This window comes from Giraffa tippelskirchi, chromosome 12 (assembly GCF_054371585.1).
Source record: "Giraffa tippelskirchi isolate mGirTip1 chromosome 12, T2T-mGirTip1v1.2.pri, whole genome shotgun sequence".
Lineage (NCBI taxonomy): Eukaryota > Metazoa > Chordata > Mammalia > Artiodactyla > Giraffidae > Giraffa > Giraffa tippelskirchi.
Window position 1 is genome coordinate 92402626 of NC_137286.1, and position 20425 is coordinate 92423050.

Consider the following 20425-nt stretch of genomic DNA (forward strand, 5'->3'; position numbering starts at 1 on the left):
TTTTCCATGTATATTTTTATATAGTACTATAATCAGTATAATTTTTTCTTTTGCTTTTTTCAGTTAACATCATAGTTTTCCATGGACTCATTAAATTTTAATCCTGCACACATGTTGTGGGATTATGAGACCTGGCATCTTAGCGTGTGTGTAGAGATTTTGCCAACAGAGTTTATAGGCCAAAGATGAGTGAGATTGGCTTTCTTAGGGCAGTACATTAAACATTGTTTGATTGCTTTTTTCCTGGCAGTTTTCTTTTGGGAATCTAGTTTAAATTTGTGGCTAAACAAAAAGAAGATATTCTGCTATCTTGGTGGAAGTTTGGTGGGGGATATATATTTCTATTTATTAAATATATCATGTTTCAAAATTAGAAAAAAGTAAGTAGTTTTTGCAGTTCAGAGGATTTTGTTGTTGGTGGTCATGGCCCTTTTATAGAGAATCAAAAAGATGTTACCAAGTGTTTATGAAGTGGTTCTGTTAGTAGAACTTGAAGTGGGTGGTTTTTTTTTTTTTTAAATAGTTTAAAGGTGTTTGAAAATAGGACTCTGTGTTTGAAATCTGTCTTTGAACCTTCTTCAGCTTTTTTTTTTACCCTGTGTGACCTTGGTTAAGACATCTAATCATAACTGAAAAATATGAAAAATATGTGATGCTGATTGTGATTTTGATGATGGGTAGTTCATGACCTGTAGGGCTACTGTGAAAAATTATGTTGAGGACTTCTATGGCAGTCCAGTGGTTAAGTCTCTTAGCTTCCAGTGGAGGGGAAGCGGGTTTGGTCCCTGATTGGAGTACTAAGATCCCATATGCCATGTGGTATAGCCAAAATAAATAAAGAAAAGAAAAATGAGTGTAAGTTATATTGAGCTTTGTAGAACACCATTTCGGTGGGAAATAAAGTTGTCAAAAGGCCCCCATTCTTACCAATAAGCATAGAGAAAGAGGCTGGGGACTGGAAACTGACCTGGCAGTTTGTGGTTTCCAAGCCTGCGCCCTTCACTCAGGCGTGGTGGTAGTGAGGGGGTCAGTCCTGCCAGGCAGGGAGGCCCTGTCCAGGTCTAGGTGAACTGACTCACCTGACCTCTTTTCTCTGGAGCCTGGCCCTGTGTTGAGCTGGTTTTCTTTTAGATTGAGATAAAGCCTCCAAGCCTTTTTCCAATTGGCAGCCTCCTGTATCTGCTTTGAGTACTGACAGTAAAAGACTTCTGTTAGTCCACATGCCACAAATCAGTTCTGAGTTTAAAAAAATAGATTTCTGCTCTTTTGTGTGCAGGGCAAGGAGGGGGGCAGGAATAAAATCTTTCTTTTGTGTCCCTAGTTCAGAAAAAATGGATTATTTCCATTGAAGATGGGGTTTGCATGGAAGAGAGAGATTGGTGACAGAAAGCTTACACAGCACAATGTTGTTAATCTACTTGAGCAAATTTAAACTGGTATTGGCAGAACAGCCAAGACCCCACTCCTTGGAACCTGTCCAGTTTGAGTATCTTACTTGTTATAGTCATTAAAAGGATAACTGAAAAACTTGGGGTTGGTTGTAAAATTACTGTTTTTATTTTTTGTGAGCTGGAGTTCCATGAACTGTTTGTCAGGAAATAGTGGGGGAAAAAAGTAGCCACACACTTTGAGCTAGTTAGTCACTCCTGAATCCACGAGCATCATCGTTTTGTTAATTTCATCAACATGTTCATTTCTTTCAGCTCCATGTTCATGCATGTCTTTTAACCCGGAAACAAGAAGACTGTCCATAGGTCTAGACAATGGTACAATCTCAGTAAGTACCCATAAATAAGATTTCCAGTTGAAATACTTCCCCCTCCTGTGGAGTATGTATATATGTATTGTGATGAAAATATTTATTAGTGTTTTTTTTTTTTCAAATTAGCAAATTAATTTTCTTGCTAAGTTAAGTGGAAATTGCAGTGCAGCAAATACTGGTAAGGTGCAGGGAGAGCTGTCATCAGTATCAAATGCCAATGAGATTCAGCTTGATATACATGTTCACCTTCACGGCAGTTAGGATAGGGGCATTACAAGGCCATGGAGTGAACTACCTGGTTCTGGGGGTTGGCAAGAGCAAGCTGTGATACTGGCGGCTTTGGTGAGATGGTTAAGTATGGCGCCATATGTGGCCCCACATAAATGACAGAACATGAGGAAAATGCTCTCCTAGACCTGGGTGTCTGATCTCGACTTTGATACTTGATGTTGACCTCCTTCTTTCCCCTGCTCCTTGGGGTCTTCTTTACCGTCCTCTAACATGTGAGTAGAATTCTATCCATTTTTACAAATTTGTTAAGAAAGCACAAAACCTAGATTTAGTCTGTTGAGTAGATCCAGATAAATGTTAGACCCCTTGGTTATAGATCTTGAGGGAACTGAAGTGATTAGAGATCGGAATTTCAGGTTTTACGACTTAATCATCTTTTTACATATTTATTTTCAACTAGTATATTAACTAGTGAGATGGCTGATCTGGTAAATTCTCCAGTATTGTGCTTACTCGTGGGCAAGAGAAGCCCTGCTTTGGGACCTGGAAATTAGAGGACCCCTCTCTGGCACACCTCCCCACAGGATGAAGGATCTGAGGGGCCAGAGGTTGTGTCCAGCCCCAGCCCTCACTCCACCCACCCCCATGCTCTGAGTACTTGATTCTGGAAATTTCCTGCCTCCAAAGAGCTTAGGGCCTGCTTCTAGGGCCTCCAATGGGCCTTTCCCCTGGATCTATCCTGAGGAGGATAAAACTAATAAATGTATCCTTAGCATGAAGGGTGGTTTAAGGGCAGTGGTTTGAGGTGGGTAGGATGCCTGCATGGGTGGGCGAGTCCCTTCAAGGTATCGTTGGAACTGGGAGTGGAAAGGGGCGTGGGTTGGCCCTCTCCTGTCACCACACTGTGATGGGAAACTCCAGAGGGCCTAAAAATTCTGACTTTGTACCTGTGCCTCCAGGTGGTTGAAGGTATGTTTGTCTAGATTGGAGGAAGAGACCATATTTAATAGTTAACTTGACTTACAACTTTTAACATGTATTTAGATACATGGAATGTGGGTCTTCCTTTCTAGTCTTGACCCAGCCCCACTTTGGGGTCTGAAGCCTGACATTTGCTATTTGATCTTTAGTGAAAACACTTGTTGGGTGATCTTTATGGAAATTTTAACAATATTTTAACAATATTGTTACACATAACAATCAGTCCTTTGACAAATATTTACAGAAGTCCTATAAGATCTAATGCATTTGGGAGATCTGTAAACCCTGTTCCTTAGGATGAAATTGAAGGTCATGATACAGATTGTTGTCTTTTTTAAAGGAGAGCCATTTTTAACAAGTGTGATGTGTGCAGTATAAATTTATTTTTAAAATGCAAGGAGAGATAATTGGATTGTTCAGTGAGTTGAAGTTTCATCACAAAAGAAAATCTGAAAAGATGAGCTGAGATCCATTTATTGCCAGCAGTTCATGGCAATAGTATGTGTGACACTCACAATCTGTGAAAAACCTCTGAGTGTATAGCATATAAGCGATTCTTTGAATTTTGTGAAATCAATATTGGGGATTAATGGGTGCTGATAAATTTGGCTTTGAAGGCAAGACAGGTGAGCAAAGTAAGTTCTGGAGAGTTCTGGCTATTTATTGTATGTGAGAGAAGCTCTCTTAGCCATTATTCATTTAGTAAATGAAATTGCCAGAAAACCGGAGCATAGTGAGCAACTGGACTAAGATGGTTCTCTGGGTATGTCAGCTTGATGTGAGATACCAAATCTCATCTTACTCAGTCTTCTAAAAAAGATTAAGACTCTGGCTTGAATGAAATAATTTCCTTAAAATTCTCTCTTGTATATTGGTGAAGAAGATGAATTGTATACCCTACCTGTTTTCATCTGAAGAATTGTAAAAAGCTCTGCGTTAGGGAACAATATAGCGAGAGAACAGGGTGTTTGATGTTCAGAATTCTCACTGATCACTACAATACAAGGTTCTTTACTAAAAATGCTTACAGAATCTCACCTCTTGACTAGTTTACTTGCTGGACATGAGAAATTCTTTTCAGAGACCGTAAATTTTCTGTTTCCTAAATACACCAAATATATTTTAGAAGAAATACTATTGGTTCACTTACTTTAAAACACAGGAAGTAAATCCTTATTTCACTTTATTTTGCTGAATAAAAGAGATTGAAGAGGCAGTTAACCTTGTGTAACTGAGCAGTGTATTAAAAATGAAGTAGAGGGCTTCCCTGGTGGCTTAGTGGTAAAGAATCTGCCTGCTAGTATAGGAGGAGACACAGGTTTGATCCCTGATCCAAGAAAATCCAGCTAAGCCTCTGAGCCACAACACTGAGCCTGTGCTCTAGAGCCAGGGAACCACAACCACCGAAGCCCAAATGCCCTAGAGTCTGTGCTCCGCAGCAAGAGAAGCCGCCGCAGTGAGAAGCCCACACACCGCAACTAGGGAGTAGCTGCCACTCACCGCAGCTAGAGAAAAGCCTGAGCAACAGCAAAGATGGAGCACAGCCGAAAATAAATAAACACAACCTTTAAAATGAAATAGCGATAACACAAATAGAGATCATTCTTTGAAAAGTCTGGCCACAAAAGGAGAGGGTAAGAGGGAGGGTGAGTGCTAGAGCAAGATGTGCTGGGAGACGAGTGCCTAGAGGGTCCAGAACAGTTTGGAGAACTTAGCTTTGGGAAAGAGTGGGGAGACTTTTAATTTTTAAGGTAGGGAAAGACAGAGCCTGTTTTGAGATATAAGAGAGGAAGGACCTTTTATTTTTCTCGTGAAGTAGCAAGTTAGATCACCTACTGAGAGAAGCAAAACTGAAGGTGGTTTATTTTCATGTCCATAGCTTTTTTCTTTCTGATCATGTAGCTCAGAACCTCCTTCCACCATCTTGATCTATAGTCTGAGTTATCTCTCAAGGTCTTGTTCAAATGTCGTCTTTTCTGTCTTTCTTTTTTACCTTTTTTCTTGGACAAGTGGTTCCTGAGGCCTCCCAATTAAAATTTATCACACACAATACTCGGTAGGTTAGTTATATCATACTGCTTATTTAACCTGTTTTGTGAAAAGTTTTCAAGTCTGTCTCCTCCATTAGAGTGTTCACTAAGGAACTGGCCAGTCTTTTATCCATCTCCTCTCCCATTGGATCTTAGCTAGTGTGGTTCTTTGTAGTACAAATTAGGGACTCAGTGAATAATTTGTTAAATAAGTTGTTGACTAAGTATAATAGTATATATTAATATAGCTGCTTGTAATAAGTACCTGCTTGAATTCTGAGATAGTTTATTTGTACAGTTCTCTTGCTATTCAAGGAGAAGGCAATGGCACCCCACTCCAGTGCTCTTGCCTGGAAAATCCCATGGACGGAGGAGCCTGGTAGGCTACAGTCCATGGGGTCGTTGAGAGTCGGACACGACTGAGTGACTTCACTTTCACTTTTCCCTTTCATGCACTGGAGAAGGAAATGGCAACCCACTCCAGTATTCTTGCCTGGAGAATCCCAGGGATGGTGGAGCCTGGTGGGCTGCCGTCTATGGGGTCGCACAGAGTCGGATACGACTGAAGCGACTTAGCAGCAGCAGCAGCAGCAGCTTGCTATTCAAAATGATTTTCACAATGGAACTAACTTCTACAGGGGAAGAAGTTATGCCAGTAATTTAACTCATCCTGCATTTGAGTTTTCAGAAACGCCTTCTGTTTTAATGTTGAAAGAAGTCAGTTAGATTGTGCTAACCGCTATTCATGATGAAGTAGGACTTTAAAATTTTTTCCTGTTGTAATGCCTTGTGTATTCTAGTCAACCAACAAATATGTAAATATCAACTGTGTGCAAACCATCCTGCTCAGCTCTTAACAAGTGGCTCCTGATGTCAAAGAGCTTGCTCAGCTTGGGACAGAATGAAAAGTGAAGTTATGAAATAAATATTAATCACACAAAGTAAAAAAAAAATACAGCAGGAGTAGCACTACACTGGTAAATCTGATGTTGGCGAGCCAGTGAGGTCAAAAGAAAGCAGTGGAGAATGGTCTGGGGCGGCTCCATGGAGGCCAATAAAGATAGGAAGGAAAAGGTATTCTAGGCATAATGAATGGCCTGGGGGGAAAAAAAATCATGCTCATCTTTATATTTTTCCTTCTTCATCCAAACTTAGGGAGGGACTTCCGTGGTAGTCCAGTGGTTAGGAATGCGCAGCAAGGAAGACCCAGCGCAGCCAAATAAATAAATAAACCAACAACAGAAAAAACTTTTTAAAAAAAACCAAAAACTGTTAGGGAGCCAAAAGTTTGATTAATATCTTGCCAAGATAAATACATAGTCACTGGAAAGTTTTTGAACAAGGCCCCAAATTTATAAAATCTCTGTTCTTTGAAGATTAATTTCATATATGTGTTACAGGAAGTTTGATTGTGATGAGAGGAAAGGATTGCTCTGTATAGTGGTGAGCATTCAGAATAGAGGTTATTATATAAAAATAAATGATATTGACCATGTATGGATTTGATGCTACCGTTTTGGTAGTTCTTGTGGTTACTATAGTCTTCGAGTTCGTATCATTTATGCAAGGGAATGAAAAAGGAAACAGAGTAAACCTTTACTGAGCATTACTGTGTCCCAGGCACTCTGCATGTGCGTGCTCAGTCGTGTCTGACTCTTTGAGACCCTTTGGACTGTAAGCCACCAGGCTCCTCTGTCTGTGGGATTTTCCAGGCAAGAATTCTGGAGTGGATTGCCATTTCCTCCTCCAGGGAATCTTTCCAGCCCGGGAATCGAACCTCACTGCCTGCAGAGCAGGCAGACTCTTTACCTGCTGAGCCATTGGGGAAGCCCCATCAGGTACTCTGCGTTACATATATTCCCTCATTCCAGCTTCAAAGTAATTCTGTGATGTAGGTGATATTACTCATATTTTTCAGATAAGGAGACTAAGGCCTAGAGAGTTCACATGCTTTCCCGGCTCACTTAGCCAGGAAACAGCTCCTAGTGGAGCTAGGGACTCTGTGCACCTTGTAGCCTGGGCTTTGTCCTCGCCCCACGCTGCTGGTCAGGAGCCATTCCTGCCTCTGTTCAATGCTTTCCATCCTGCCTGTTGCCTCATTTGGTTATGGGTCTGTTTCCTTCATCTGACTGTCATCTGCCTGAAGGCAGAGACCACGTGCTTCTGTGTTGTTTCCTGGGCCACTATGGAAACTTTGTGAAAGGTCTATTGAAGGAAAGAGGGAAGGCATTGCAGTTCCTGCCATTCAGGATGCTACAGCCAAAGTTGGGCACTTAACCAGAGGATAAAATTACTCTCAACAGTTGACGCGATGAGTGCATCTTGTGTTTAAATGACAGGCTTAGGTGTAGAGAAGAGTTTGATGTCCATACCCTGCTTCCTGAAATTAGTAAGATAGATACATGAAGCAAGCAACTAAAAAAACCTAAATAGGAATAGTATGTGTTCCTGAAAGTTTGTAGGACTACTGGAATCCTTGGAGTTCCTTGCCTGGTAGATGTGTCACTCCAGTCCCTGCCTGTATCTTTTTTATTTTTTTAATTAAGGGTTATTTTAAAAAATTATTATTATTTTTGTTATGTTTTGGTCATGCAGTGCAGGATGTGGGATCTTAGTTCCTTTACCAGGGATCAAACCCTTGTCCCCTGCATTGGAAGCTCAGAGTCTTAACCACTGGACTGCCAGGGAAGTCCCCCTGCCCACATCTTCACATCGCCTTACTCTCTGTGACCTTCTTATAAGTCATTGGACGGAGGGCTCACCCTAATCCAGTATTACCTCATTTTAACTAATTATATCTGCAGAGACCTTAGTTCCAAATAAAGTCATATTCTGAGGTTCCAGGTGGATATGAATTTTGGGAGGACAGTATTCAACTCAGTATACCTGGCAATAATGTTATTTACAGAATATCTCTAGCAGTGTCCTAACAGTTGCTTAGGAAGAAATTTTGTGAATGTGTAAAATGATGCCTTTGGAGGTATCTAAAGATATTACTGTTCAAGCTGGATTTAGAAAAGGCAGAGGAACCAGAGATCAAATTGCCAACATCCGTTGGATCATCGAAAAGCAAGAAAGTTCCAGAAAAACATCTACTTCTGCTTTATTGACTACACCAAAGCCTTTGACTGTGTGGATCACAACAAACTATGGGAAATTCTTAAAGAGATGGGAATACCAGACCACCTTACTTGCCTCCTGAGAAATCTGTATGCAGGTCAAGAAGCAACAGATAGAACCTAACATGGAACAACGGACTGATTCCAAATCAGGAAAGGAGTACCTCAAGGCTGTATATTTTCACCCTGCTTATTGAACTTGTATGCAGAGTACATCATGTGAAATGCCGGCCTGGATGAAGCACAACCTGGAATAAAGATTGCCCGGAGAAATATCAGTAATCTCAGAAATGCAGATGACACCACCCTTGTGGCAGAAAGTGAAGAAGAACTGAAGAGCCTCTTGATGAAAGAGGAGAGTGAAAAAGTTGGCTTAAAACTCAGCATTCAGAAAACTAAGATCCTGGCATCCGGTCCCATTACTTCATGGCAAATAGATGGGGAAACAGTGGAAACAGTGGCTGGCTTTATTTTTGGGGGCTCCAAAATCACTGCAGATGGTGACTGCAGCCATGAAATTAAAAGACACTTGCTCCTTGGAAGAAAAGCTATGACCAACCTAGACAGAATATTAAAAAGCAGAGACATTCCTTTGCCAACAAAAGTCTGTCTAGTCAAAGCTATGGTTTTTCCAGTAGTCATGTATGGACGTGAGAGTTGGACTATAAAGAAAGCTGAGTGCCGAAGAATTGATGCTTTTGAACTGTGGTGTTGGAGAAGACTCTTGAGACTCCCTTGGACTGCAAGGAGATCAAACCAGTCAATCCTAAAGGAAGTCAGTCCTGAATATTCATTGGAAGGACTGATACTGAAGCTGAAGCTCCAATTCTTTGGCCACCTGATGTGAAGAACTGATTCATTGGAAAACACCCTGATGCTGGGAAAGCTTGAAGGCAGGAGGAGAAGTGGACGACAGAGGATGAGATGGTTGGATGGCATCACCGACTCAATGGACATGAGTTTGAGTAAGCTCCGGGAGTTGGTGATGGACAGGGAAGCCTGGCGTGCTGCAGTCCTTGGGGTCACACAGAGTTGGACACAACTGAGTGACTGAACTGAAAGATATTAAAAGAAGACGATTCAGAATCCCTGTGGGGGACAGGAAAGATTAAATTGAAAGGGACCTTAATTCTTCTATCTAATGCCACCTTCCCCTAGATTATTGTAGTTGTTTAGTCGCTAAGTTCTGTCTGACTCTTTGTGACCCCATGAACTGTAGCCTCACCAGGCTTCTCTGTCTGTGGGATTTTCCAGGCAAGAATACTGGAGCAGGTTGCCATTTCCCGCACCAGGGGATCTTCCTGACCCAAGGATCGAACCTGGGTCTCTTAGTCTTCTGCATTGGCAGGCAGATTCTTCACCACTGAGCCACCAGGGAAGCTCTTCCCCTGGATTAAGTGATTTATATTGGGTAGGTCACATGTCAAGATAGTGGTGACAGAGCCAGGACCTCCTCGACCCCCAGACAAATTTTCTTCTAACCATACCAAACCAATTTCTTCACACAACTAGGACAGCATGATTGCAGTGAATTGTCCTAGGATGATCACTAATGAATTGGAAGCTTGTGTTATTCCATGAATTTAGTCATTGCTAAAATAATTCTTTTTAAAGAATTTGAGTGTTTAATGTAACAAGGTGTTGTGGATGAGTTGTTTATCACTACAGGTTATAATAAGCCTGCAGGGGCGGAACCCAAAGGGTGAGGTCACGTTCTGCAGTGATGACGAGTAGCCCATGTATAAAGCCCTTCTGCTGTACCCAAGCTTAGTATATGGTCGGGCCACTCCTGCTGGTGGGAAAGTCATCAGAAAACCTGCACCTTGATCAGCTCAGACACCACAGTGCTACAGCCAACTTGCTCCAGCTTGTCAACCATCATGGTGGATTTCAGGGTTTGTACTTACAGAAGAATTGATGTCACTTCTGGAACTTCGCTGCCTTCTAGGAACTTCCCAGGTGGTGCTAGTGGTAAAGAACCCGTCTGCCAATGCAGGAGCCATAAGAGACCTGGGTTCGATCCCTGGGTCGAGCTTTCGATTACACTAGCTTATACTAGCTTATGATTTCCTCATTCTCCCATGGTTTCTACCACAGAAGACCATCTTTTCTGAGTTGTTTCATCATTCTGTGACCCTGGACTTTCTGGTGTGAGGAGTTCCTTTTATAGACTGTTAAGTAGCCATTTGGGCTTCCCTAATGGCTCACTGGTAAAGAATCTGCCTGCCAATGCAGGAGACTTGGGTTCAATTTCTGGGTCTGGAAGATCTCCTGGAGGAAAAAATGGCAACCCACTGCAATATTCTTACCTGGGAAATCCTACGGACAGAGGAGCCTGGCGGGCTACAGTCCATGGGTTCGCAAAGAAGTCGCAAGGCTTAGCCCCTAAACAACAAGGTAGCCATTCTCTTTTGAATTTATGCTAATAAGTTATAATAAACTTAAATATGTATAAATATTTAAATATCATCATTAAATACACACATACACATATATGTATGTATATATACATATATATAAATCTTTCTTCCTACTTAGCAGAACAAGAGTCCTCGTGTTCTGACATACTAGTTGCTTACCATTTATTCATACAGTATAATTCACTGAAGGTGGTTTTGTCAAATAAAATTCTGTGACGGTGGGAGTATTTGTTTGGGTCACAAACCTTGGAATCTCTTAAGAACAAGCCTGTCTCTTCCTATTATGTCATCGTATAGGTAGTTCAGTTCTCTTTTGTTCAGTATCTGAATGTTATCTTAAAAGCTTGGTCCTGAATGCATGTGCCAAGAGCACCCTTTGGCCCCAGATTATTTCATGGCATCTCCATTACAATTATGAATTTTTGAAGGTCCCCTTGATCCCATTTTAGACCAATTCTGTAGCACCCAGATTGCCCTGCATTTTAAATCGGGTGCTAAGAAGATCCAATAGAGTGTGTAGTAGGTTGAAATCATTTATATGCTCCCTACAGGAGGTATCTGCCACAAAAGGTGGCCTTATTAGGATCATTGTATTACTATATTATTTATTTTAAAAAACCTTTTTTTTAGCTGTGCAGCTTGTAGGATCTTCTCTGACTGAACCTGGGCCACAGCACCACTGGACCGCCAGGGAACTCTCCATATCCATATTACTATTTTATTTTATGTTTTTTAGAAATGACTTAAAAATTATGACTTTTTTTTTTAATATTTATTTGGCTGCGCTGGGTCTTAGTTGTGGCACGTGGGGTCTTAGTTGTGGCTTGTGGACTCTTGGTTGTGACGTGTGGGGTCTAATTCCCTGACCAGGGATCCTACCCGGGACTCCTGCATTGGAAGCATGCAGGCTTAGCCACTGGACCACTAGGGAAGTCCCTTACTATTTTAGAAGGTGGTCATCTTCTTATCTTGGCCACATCAAACAGGGTATCTGTGGTTCCGAAAGGAAATGGCTAGCAATTGATGAGTATATTATGTTCCAGTTACTTTCCTTTTGTCTTATTCCATACTAATCTCTCCCTACACCTGGATCCTTCCCACTAGCTTTTTTTTTTTAATTTTATTTTTATTTGTTTACGGCTGTGCTGGGTCTTTGTTGCTACGCTCGGGCTTCCCCTGTTGCAGTGAGCGGGGGCTGCTCTCTCATTGCTGTGCTCGGGCTTTTCACTGCAGCGGCTTCTCTTGTTGTGCAGCACAAGCTCTTGGCACTCGGGCTTCAGTGGCTGTGGTGCCTGGGCTTCACTGTCCCCAGGGATGCAGGATCTTCCCGGACCAGGGATCGAACTCGTGTCTTTTGCATTGGCAGGAGGATTCTTTACCACTGAGTCACCAGGGACAAACGCCACCCTGCCGCCCTACCCGTTAGCTTTTTTAAACTCAACTTTCTTGTTATTAAAAACAAAGTTTGTTTTTTAAGCAACAACTCACTTCCCTGTTCACAAATGGTCTCTCTCTCTTCTCTCCTTATTATCAAACATCTCCAAAGATTTGTCTGTAGCCTCCTTCTACATTTCCTCCCTACCCCTCTTGACTGAAATCACGGCAGTCTGGCCTCCAGTCTCATCCATCAATCCAAACAGCTCTGGCTGTGGTTACAAAAGATCTCCATGTGCGTCTGCCTGACAGACGAGTTTATGTCCTCATTGTGTTTGACCTCCCAGCAGCATTTTGCTCTACTGTTTCTTCCTGAAATACTCTTTGTGTCTGTCCACGATACAGAACCCTGCTGATTCACCTCCTGTTTGCTGTTTTCTCCTCTGTTTCTGAGCTCAGGACAGCTTTGCTTCAGTGTTGGGGTTTCTTGGCATTTGCCCTCCCAGACCCCTGCTTCTCTGGGCAGCCTTGCCCATGTCATGGCTGCATTTGCTGCCCATGTGATCATAAAGTCCAGCTTTTAACCTCTATCCAGACATTTTTTCTGAAATTCCAACTTCCTTCTTAATGTTTTCTGTTGACTATCTCAGAGGAACCTCAGATTCACCAGGTCTAAAATCAGACTCCTGGGACTTCCTTGGCAGTCCAGTGTTAAGATTCTGTGCTTCCACTGCAGGGGGCGTGGGTTCAATCCCTGGTTAGAGGCCTAAGATCCCACAGACTGTGTGGCATGGCCCCCAGAAAAATTCTTTTTCTTTAAAAATTAAAGTATTTCAGTCAGTTCAGTTCAGTTGCTCAATCGTGTCTGACTCTTTGCAACCCCATGAACCGCAGCACACCAGGCCTCCCTGTCCATCAGCAACTCCTGGAATCCACCCAAACCCATGTCCATTGAGTCAGTGATGCCATCCAACCATCTCATCCTCTGTTGTCCCCTTCTCCTCCTACCCTCAATCTTTCCCAGCATCAGGGTCTTTTCAAATGAGTCAACTCTTTGCATCAGGTGGCTAAAGTATTAGAGCTTTAGCTTCAACATCAGTCCTTCCAATGAACACCCAGGACTGATCTCCTTTAGGATGGCCTGGTTGGATCTCCTTGCAGTCCAAGGGACTCTCCAGAGTCTTCTCCAACACCACAGTTCAAAAGCATCAATTCTTCGGTGCTCAGCTTTCTTTATAGTCCAACTCTCACATCCATACATGATCACTGGGAAAACCATAGCCTTGACTAGATGGACCTTTGTTGACAAAGTAATGTTTCTGCTTTTAAATATGCTATCTAGGTTGGACATAACTTTCCTTCCAAGGAGTAAGCGTCTTTTAATTTCATGGCTGCAGTCACCATCTGCAGTGATTTTGGAGCCCCCAAAAATAAAGTCTGACACTGTTTCCACTGTTTTCCCATCTATTTCCCATGAAGTGATGGGACCAGATGCTGTGATCTTAGTTTTCTGAAAGTTGAGCTTTAAGCCAACTTTTTCACTCTCCTCTTTCACTTTCATCAAGAGGCTCTTTAGTTCTTCTTCACTTTCTGCCATAAGGGTGGTGTCATCTGCATATCTGAGGTTATTGATGTTTCTCCCATATAGTAGACTTATTTTAAAAAAGAAACAAAATCGGACTCCTTTTATTCCACACACGCCTGGTGTTTCCAGTGTCCCCCATTTAAGTGACTGTGTGTGTGTTAGTCGCTCAGGCGTGTCCAACTCTTTGCGACCCCATGAAGCCTGTGAGGCTTCTCTGTCCGTGGAATTCTCCAGTTAGAAATCCTAGAGTGGAGAGCCATGCCCTTCTCCAGGGGATCTTCCCAACCCAGGGACCAAACCCAGGTCTCCTGCACTGCAGGCAGATTCTTTACTATCTGAGCCACCAGGGAAGCCCAAGGTGACTATAAACTCTGTCCATCTGTTGCATGAGCCAGGGTTCTTTGGAGTTCCTTTTCTCCCCTTCTCTGACTCTGTCCAGCCCATTATTTGTGAATTTTTGCCTCCTGAATACCTCTCAGCTCCCCGCTTTCACCATCATCATCACCACTCCATCATCTCCTTGGAGCCCCGCACTGGTTGTCCCAGATGTGCTCTGCCTTCTCCAGCCTGTTTTCCGTATGGGAGCCAGAAGGATCTTTCCAGAATATACATTTTATCTCCACATACCCTCTGTCAAACCTCTCTCGGGCTTCCCCTTGCTCTTAGCACCCCGGCCAGAATTCTTCCCATGACCTGCCTGCTGGCTCTGGCCCTGCCCTCAGCAGCCACACTTTCCGCAGTGCCCTTTCTCCCCGAGTTTCCGCCACCCTCGGGTCCGTGTGCCCACCCTGTTCCCTCCTTTCCCAGAGCCTCTGCCTGGGGTGTGCTTGCTTCCTGCCTTTACCTTCTCATCCTCCAGATTTCAGTTCACTTTTCCTTTCCTTGGGGGCATCATCCCCGATCTTCCAACAGTCCATGTCCCCAGATTATAAGTGTTCGTACAACTGAGCACCCCTCCTTTGTAGCCATTGTCAGAGTTTCTATTTTATGCTCATTCATGTGATTATCTGATTATTGCACGTGTCCAGGATCAGCTCTGCAAGGTGGCGGCTGTGTCCACTTGACTCTCTGTTACATTCCTGACACTCAGTACAGTGCCTGGGAATTGAAAGTGCTTTGCATGTAATTTTTAAAAATATTTTTAAAAATATTTATTTTATTTACTTGGCTGTGTTGGGTCTTACTTGCAGCACTCGAGATCTTTCATTGCAGCACACAGTCTCTATAGTTGTAGCACATAGGCTTATTTGCTCTGAGTCATGTGGGATGACAAACCTGTGTCCCCTGTGTTGCAAGATGGATTCGTAACCACTGGACTACCAGGGAAGTGCCTGCATATATTTATATAGACTGAATTAATGAGTGAGTGAATGAATTAACATAGTCCATCAGGTTGACAGTACAGAGGTTAAGAACACAGGCTCTGCAATCAGACTGCTGGAGTCAAGTCTCAGCTCTGCACCCATAAGTTGGGTCACCATAGGCAAGTTGCTTTACTCTGTGTGCCTCAGTTTCCTTATCTGTGAAGTAGAGATAGTAATTGTATCCATTTTTCAGGGTTCTGATGAGGACTGTCTGACAATACACATAAAGCTCTTGGGACAGCACTGGTACGCATCACATCCCTGTCAATATTCGAATGCTCCTTATTGACATCATTGTGACTTGCAGCAACATCTTCAGTTGATGGGAACCAGTAAGCTTTGGTTAAAATCTCTATCCTGTGGATTTAGCAGGCCAGTTCCCAGGGGAGGAAGTGTCTTATGGCAGCATGCTCCTCAGGATGCTTCCACTCCTTCCTGGTCCCATTTTCCATCTTAGCTGCATCATGACAGTAATTCACCAGTGATTTCTAAAACACAGGCTGTCAAATACTGGGTTTTTTCCCTGCAAAAAAAAAAGTTTATTATCCAAGTTACTATCATTGATCACCCTCAGGAGAAGGTGGAGCTCTGAGAGGTGACTGAAGATTGGAGAGGTTGTAGCAACTCTCTCGTCACAAGAGTCACCCTTTCTCCAGTGGATGAGAGAATGGGGGGAGGGGAGGTGACCAGCCATCCGAGGCTCTCCCACTTTCTGTTCATTTGGGAATCTGGAATTTATAGGCCAAGAGTTTCAGAGAGCTGTCTGTGGCTCTGCACGGTTTATTTCAACACTAGGAATCAGTCTCATATCACAGATCTTTTAACCACTTCCATCTAGAGTATGAGAATCATCTTCTCTGCGTGCACACATGTTTTGCTATTTGTTTATTTTTGGCTGCACTGGGGTCTGCATTGCCGCATGCGGTCTTTCCTGTAGTTTCAGTGCGTTGACTTCTCATTGGGGTGGCTTCTCTTGTTGCAGAGCACAGGCTCTAGACTGTGGGTTCAGTAGTTGCAGCGCACATGGGGGAATCTCCCCAGACCAGGGATCGAACCCGAGTCCCAAGCTGGCAGGCAGATTCTTAATCACTGGATCACCAGGGTAGCCCAGTATTTTGCTACTTTTTATTTTGAGTTCTCTCTTACACAGACTGTAGATCCCAACCGCAGTTCTCATATCACTGTCACTGAGTTGGCAAAGTTCAAAGCCCAGAGGGGCTGAGGTGTCATTTCTGTGTCTATCACCTTTGAAGGCATTCCTCCCGGGCACCTTGACAGCAACAGAGTTGTGAAAAATACCCCTTTAAGCACCAAATGACATTTATTCCTTTGCTATAAAGCTTGAGAACTCGGTAGAACCAGTGTGTGCAAAGGAAGCCGTTATTCTTTTCCAGTCCCTATGGAGGCCGACTGCTGTCACCTGGTGTTACAACACCTACTGTTTGATTGGGGACAGTCTTGGAAGCGGGCTGCCCCCTGACCAGCTGGAAGCTTATGTTAGCTGAGAGGGGAGTAGCGTTAGGTCTGCCCTGGCCCCTGGGATACAGCGCTGGTGTTCACTGCTGGGCTTGTGTTTCTTTGTTTCACTGTGACTGGATGCTACTGGCCTAGGGTGGTGGTAACTCAGAGGGGTTTTTGTTTCCAGAGTGGGGGCCCTCCCTGTTTACTTAGCTCCTTCAGTACCGAACCTTGAACGTAGGCACCACAATCCACTCATCTCCATGTTCACCTCCTTCAGGTGGAGGAGTGGTAACTCTGCTTGCTCTCAATTACCAGTGAAGGTTACATGTTTATAAATACTCATTTGGTGTAGGAAGAAAATGATCGGTATTAGACCATCAGCTCATTGAAGCAGCAGACACAGTTGCAGAAAGACTGCTCCCCATATTCGCACAGCTTCTCCAGAGGTTGCAATCACTCAAGTTCAACTAGTTTCCAGGACTGGTTGTTGTTCAGTCGCTAAGTTGTGTCTGACTCTGCAAACCCCATGTGCCGGAGTCCAGCTCCGGCAGCCAGGGAATCGCCCTGAAGGGAATCGCCCTGAAGGGATGAACGGGTCGGCGAATGATGCAGCCTCTCACTCATTTGGACTGCATCTCGGCGGAGAAAATGATGCAGTCTCTAGCTTAAAGCACTGGGCTGCATGTTTATTTTAAGCATCAAGTTTTCTTTTATACTTTTACAAAAACATTAGGTCAGAGGTATGACATCTTCAGTTTCCCCTCACCCATATTTACTGTCTCCATAAATCATTGTTGTCCTTCAGAGTTCCCTCTTAAGTGTCCTTGTGATAACATTGTAACTCAAGTTTGTCTCTGGGCTGTATATTACATTCCTCAGTTTATTTCTTATCTCTTTAAATCCTGCTATCCCCTAGTAACTTAAGCTCATCACCTCCTAAAAAGGCTTTTAGCTATTAGTATCTCTAAAATACCTAATTTCCATAAGCTATAGTAAAATATGCCAACACTACGACATACCTTAAACTTTTAGCTTCTAACTATTCTTAATTATTCCTAACCCCTAAACTTAGCAAACTTCTTTTGCCATAAACATTCCCCTTACAGGCAGGTTTCAGATAACAATGTTTCCCATGGTCTCAAGCTGCAGCCTATGTGCTCATCCTGGAGCATTCTTTGTAAAGATCCTTGAGCAAATGTCAATAGTTAACTTTATGGATTATAACATTCTTTCCAGCCAGCTCAACCGGAGGAAGGAAAGGACAAGTCATAATCACAAGACCTAACTCCTTCATCCCGGGACCATGCCTGCGGGATGAGGAGAAGGGGTTGGGGCCGTGCCTCCATTTTGTCAGTAATGCCTATTGCGGCTCCGGAAACCCATGGACTGCAGCACGCCAGGCTTCCCTGTCCTTTACCACCTCCTGGAGTTTGCTGAAACTCATGTCCATTGAGTCGGTGATGCCATCCAGCCATCTCATCCTCTGTCCTGGCCTGGAGAGTGGTGAAAACCATTTGGCAGGTTCTTCCTGCCAGAGCTTGTCTGTCATGGATGGGAGAGAAAGGAGCCAGAAGGGTACTTGGAGTTTGGTGGCCTGGCTGGGTAATTTGTGGGCTGTTTAAAATTTAGTAAACCCTGAGTTCTCTCCAGATTTCCTCACTGGCTCTTCATTCTCTAGCAGACACTTAGATAGGGATGCTCCCCAGGGTTCCGCCTTGTGCTACCTACTCTTCCTTGATGGCTTAATTATCCCACACCTGCGGCTTTCAAGGTTGCAGCCCATTCTGTTCTCCTGAAGCTGAGCTCAAACTCCAGCTGCCAATTAGGCATTCCTACCTGGGGGTCTCTAGGCCACCTCTGATTTAGCATATTCTAAATAGAAATACTTCCTTTTTTCCAATATATGCTCTTTTCCCATATCCCTTCAGTAAATGGCATCATTAGGTAGCCATTTGTAGTGACAGGCTATAGTCCACAGGATTGCAAAGAGTCAGGCATGATTGAGTGACTAACAAATACACACAAGTAGCCCCAACCAAAAATGAGTTATAATACATCCATCCGTGTGTGTGTGTGTGTGCTGAGTCACTTCAGTTGCGGCCAACTCTTTATGAGACCCCATAAATTGTAGGCGTCCTACAATTTATGGTCCTGCCAGGCTCCTCGGCTCATGGGATTCTCCAGGCAAGAATACTGGAGTGGGTTGCCCTGCCCTCCTCCAGAGGATCTTGCCGGAATCAAACCTGTGTCTCTTATGTCTCCTGCATTGGCAGACGGTTCTTTACCACTAGCGCCACCTAGGGAGCCCTGTAATATATTTGCTGCTGCTGCTACTGCTAAGTCGCTTCAGTCGTGTCCGACTCTGTGCGACCCCATGGACTGTATTTTGCATTTCCTCTCAAACTTGAGGACAACCAGTTCCCTGGCCTGACTCACTACCTCAGAGCTGCCTCCATACTCCCCCTTTGTCTCTTCCCAGGAGGATTTTGCAGGTTTCTGTCTCCCGCAGCATTTGCTTGGACTTTTGAAGTAAACTCCAGACCGGTCCTCCTGTCTCTTGTCGAAGCCTCTGGCTATTCTGTCATCAGATATCCAAAGTTCTAGTATAATTAGGCCACTCCTCTGGGTTTAAACTCTTCATAACTTCCAGAAGAATAAAATCCAAATTGCTTGATTCCTGCCCACTTCACCAGCCCCATCTATCACAACTCTCCTACCCAGGTTTCAGCCTTATTGCTTGCCCTTGTACGTGGGGTCACTTTGCTGACCTCCTGCCCTGAGAAACTCCTCTCTCATCTTTAAGAGTTAGCCTCAAGCCCCAAACATATTCTTCTGATCAGGCTGCACTACCTCCAGGGTAGGTTAAAAGGCTCTTTAAAAAAAAAAAAACATGTAGCACACGTGAAAGTGAAAGTCACTCAGTCGTGTCTGACTCTTTGTGACCCCATGGACTATACAGTCCATGGAATTCTCCAGGCCAGAATATTGGAGTGGATAGCCTTTCCCTTCTCCAGGAGATCTTCCCAACCCAGGGATCAAACCCAGGTCTCCCAGCCACAAGGGAAGCCCACACATACACATCTTCAATTTGTTGGGTTTTGTTGTTGTTGTTTGTGTGTTTTGTTTTCGGCCATACCACAGCGTGCTGGATCTTAGCACCCTGACCAGGGATTAAACCCACGGCCCCTGCAGTGGAAGCTCAGAGTCCTCACTGCTGGTCCACCAGGGAAGTCCCAAAAGGCTCTTCTTAAGAGTTTCCTGCATTTAGTTCAAATTTCCACTTCAGCATGTATGTGATAATTATTAGTTCACATGCAGGTTTCAGCTATATGATTATGTATTAAATGAGACAACACCTATATAGCTCCTAAAAGTGCCTGCCTGGTATGTAGGACATATTTAGTAAGTGCCGATTCCCTTGCTTTCTTGACCTCCCTTAGCCCAACCCCTGTGAAGGCAGGAACTGTGTTCTGTCCGTGGCCGTTTCCAGGACCCAGTCCAGAGCTGGAATGAACTGGAACCTCAGCAGTAGTTTTCACATGAATCAAAACCAGACAGGTTGGTTTCCTCCGTGTTTTCACCCTGAAGGCCTTGCTCTTTTCACTTTCGTTCTTATGATCTAGTCATCCTCACAGAAGCACTCATTTCCCGCCAGCTCTCTGATATGGAGGAAGCTGGCGTTTTCTTCTCTTCCCTGCCTTCCTCAGGTGGAGCTCACTCTGGATTTGTGGGGAAAATCATTGTTAACTCACTGCCTTCATATAGCCAGGGCCAGACCTCCTGGTGGCTGAGGCACGAGCTTGGGTCCCAGAGAGAAGCACATCTGAGTTCTACCCCTGTCATCTTTTAGCTGAATAATGGTGGATGAGTTGGTTCCCTTCACATAAGCCTCAATTTACTCACTGTGGACTGGGAAGAATAATGCATCCCTATGGGGTTGTTGTGAGGATTACATGAGGTAATTTATATAAGGGCCTCAAAAGCTGGTCCTTGTTATTTTTACAGCAGAAATTCTGTTCATTTCAAGAAAAGATGAACTTGAGTTTACATTTTGATAATTTTTATCTGAAATTAAAGAGTATTAGTTTTCATGCAATC

The 20425-nt window shown here is 43.6% G+C and overlaps 1 protein-coding gene across 20 annotated transcripts in view; it reads left to right on the plus strand.

The window, feature by feature from the left end:
- The window catches only part of WDFY2 (WD repeat and FYVE domain containing 2), a 185605-nt gene that overhangs the window by 87126 nt on the left and 78054 nt on the right, over positions 1-20425 (plus strand). For all 20 annotated transcript variants that reach the window (XR_014070602.1, XR_014070596.1, XR_014070605.1 and 17 more), the window contains one exon: positions 1704-1777. Coding sequence is in view for 2 of the 20 variants with exons in the window: in XM_081547611.1 (XP_081403737.1) it covers positions 1704-1777 (74 nt within the window). In the remaining 18 variants the exon portion in view is untranslated. The remainder of the gene's footprint in view (positions 1-1703; positions 1778-20425) is intronic.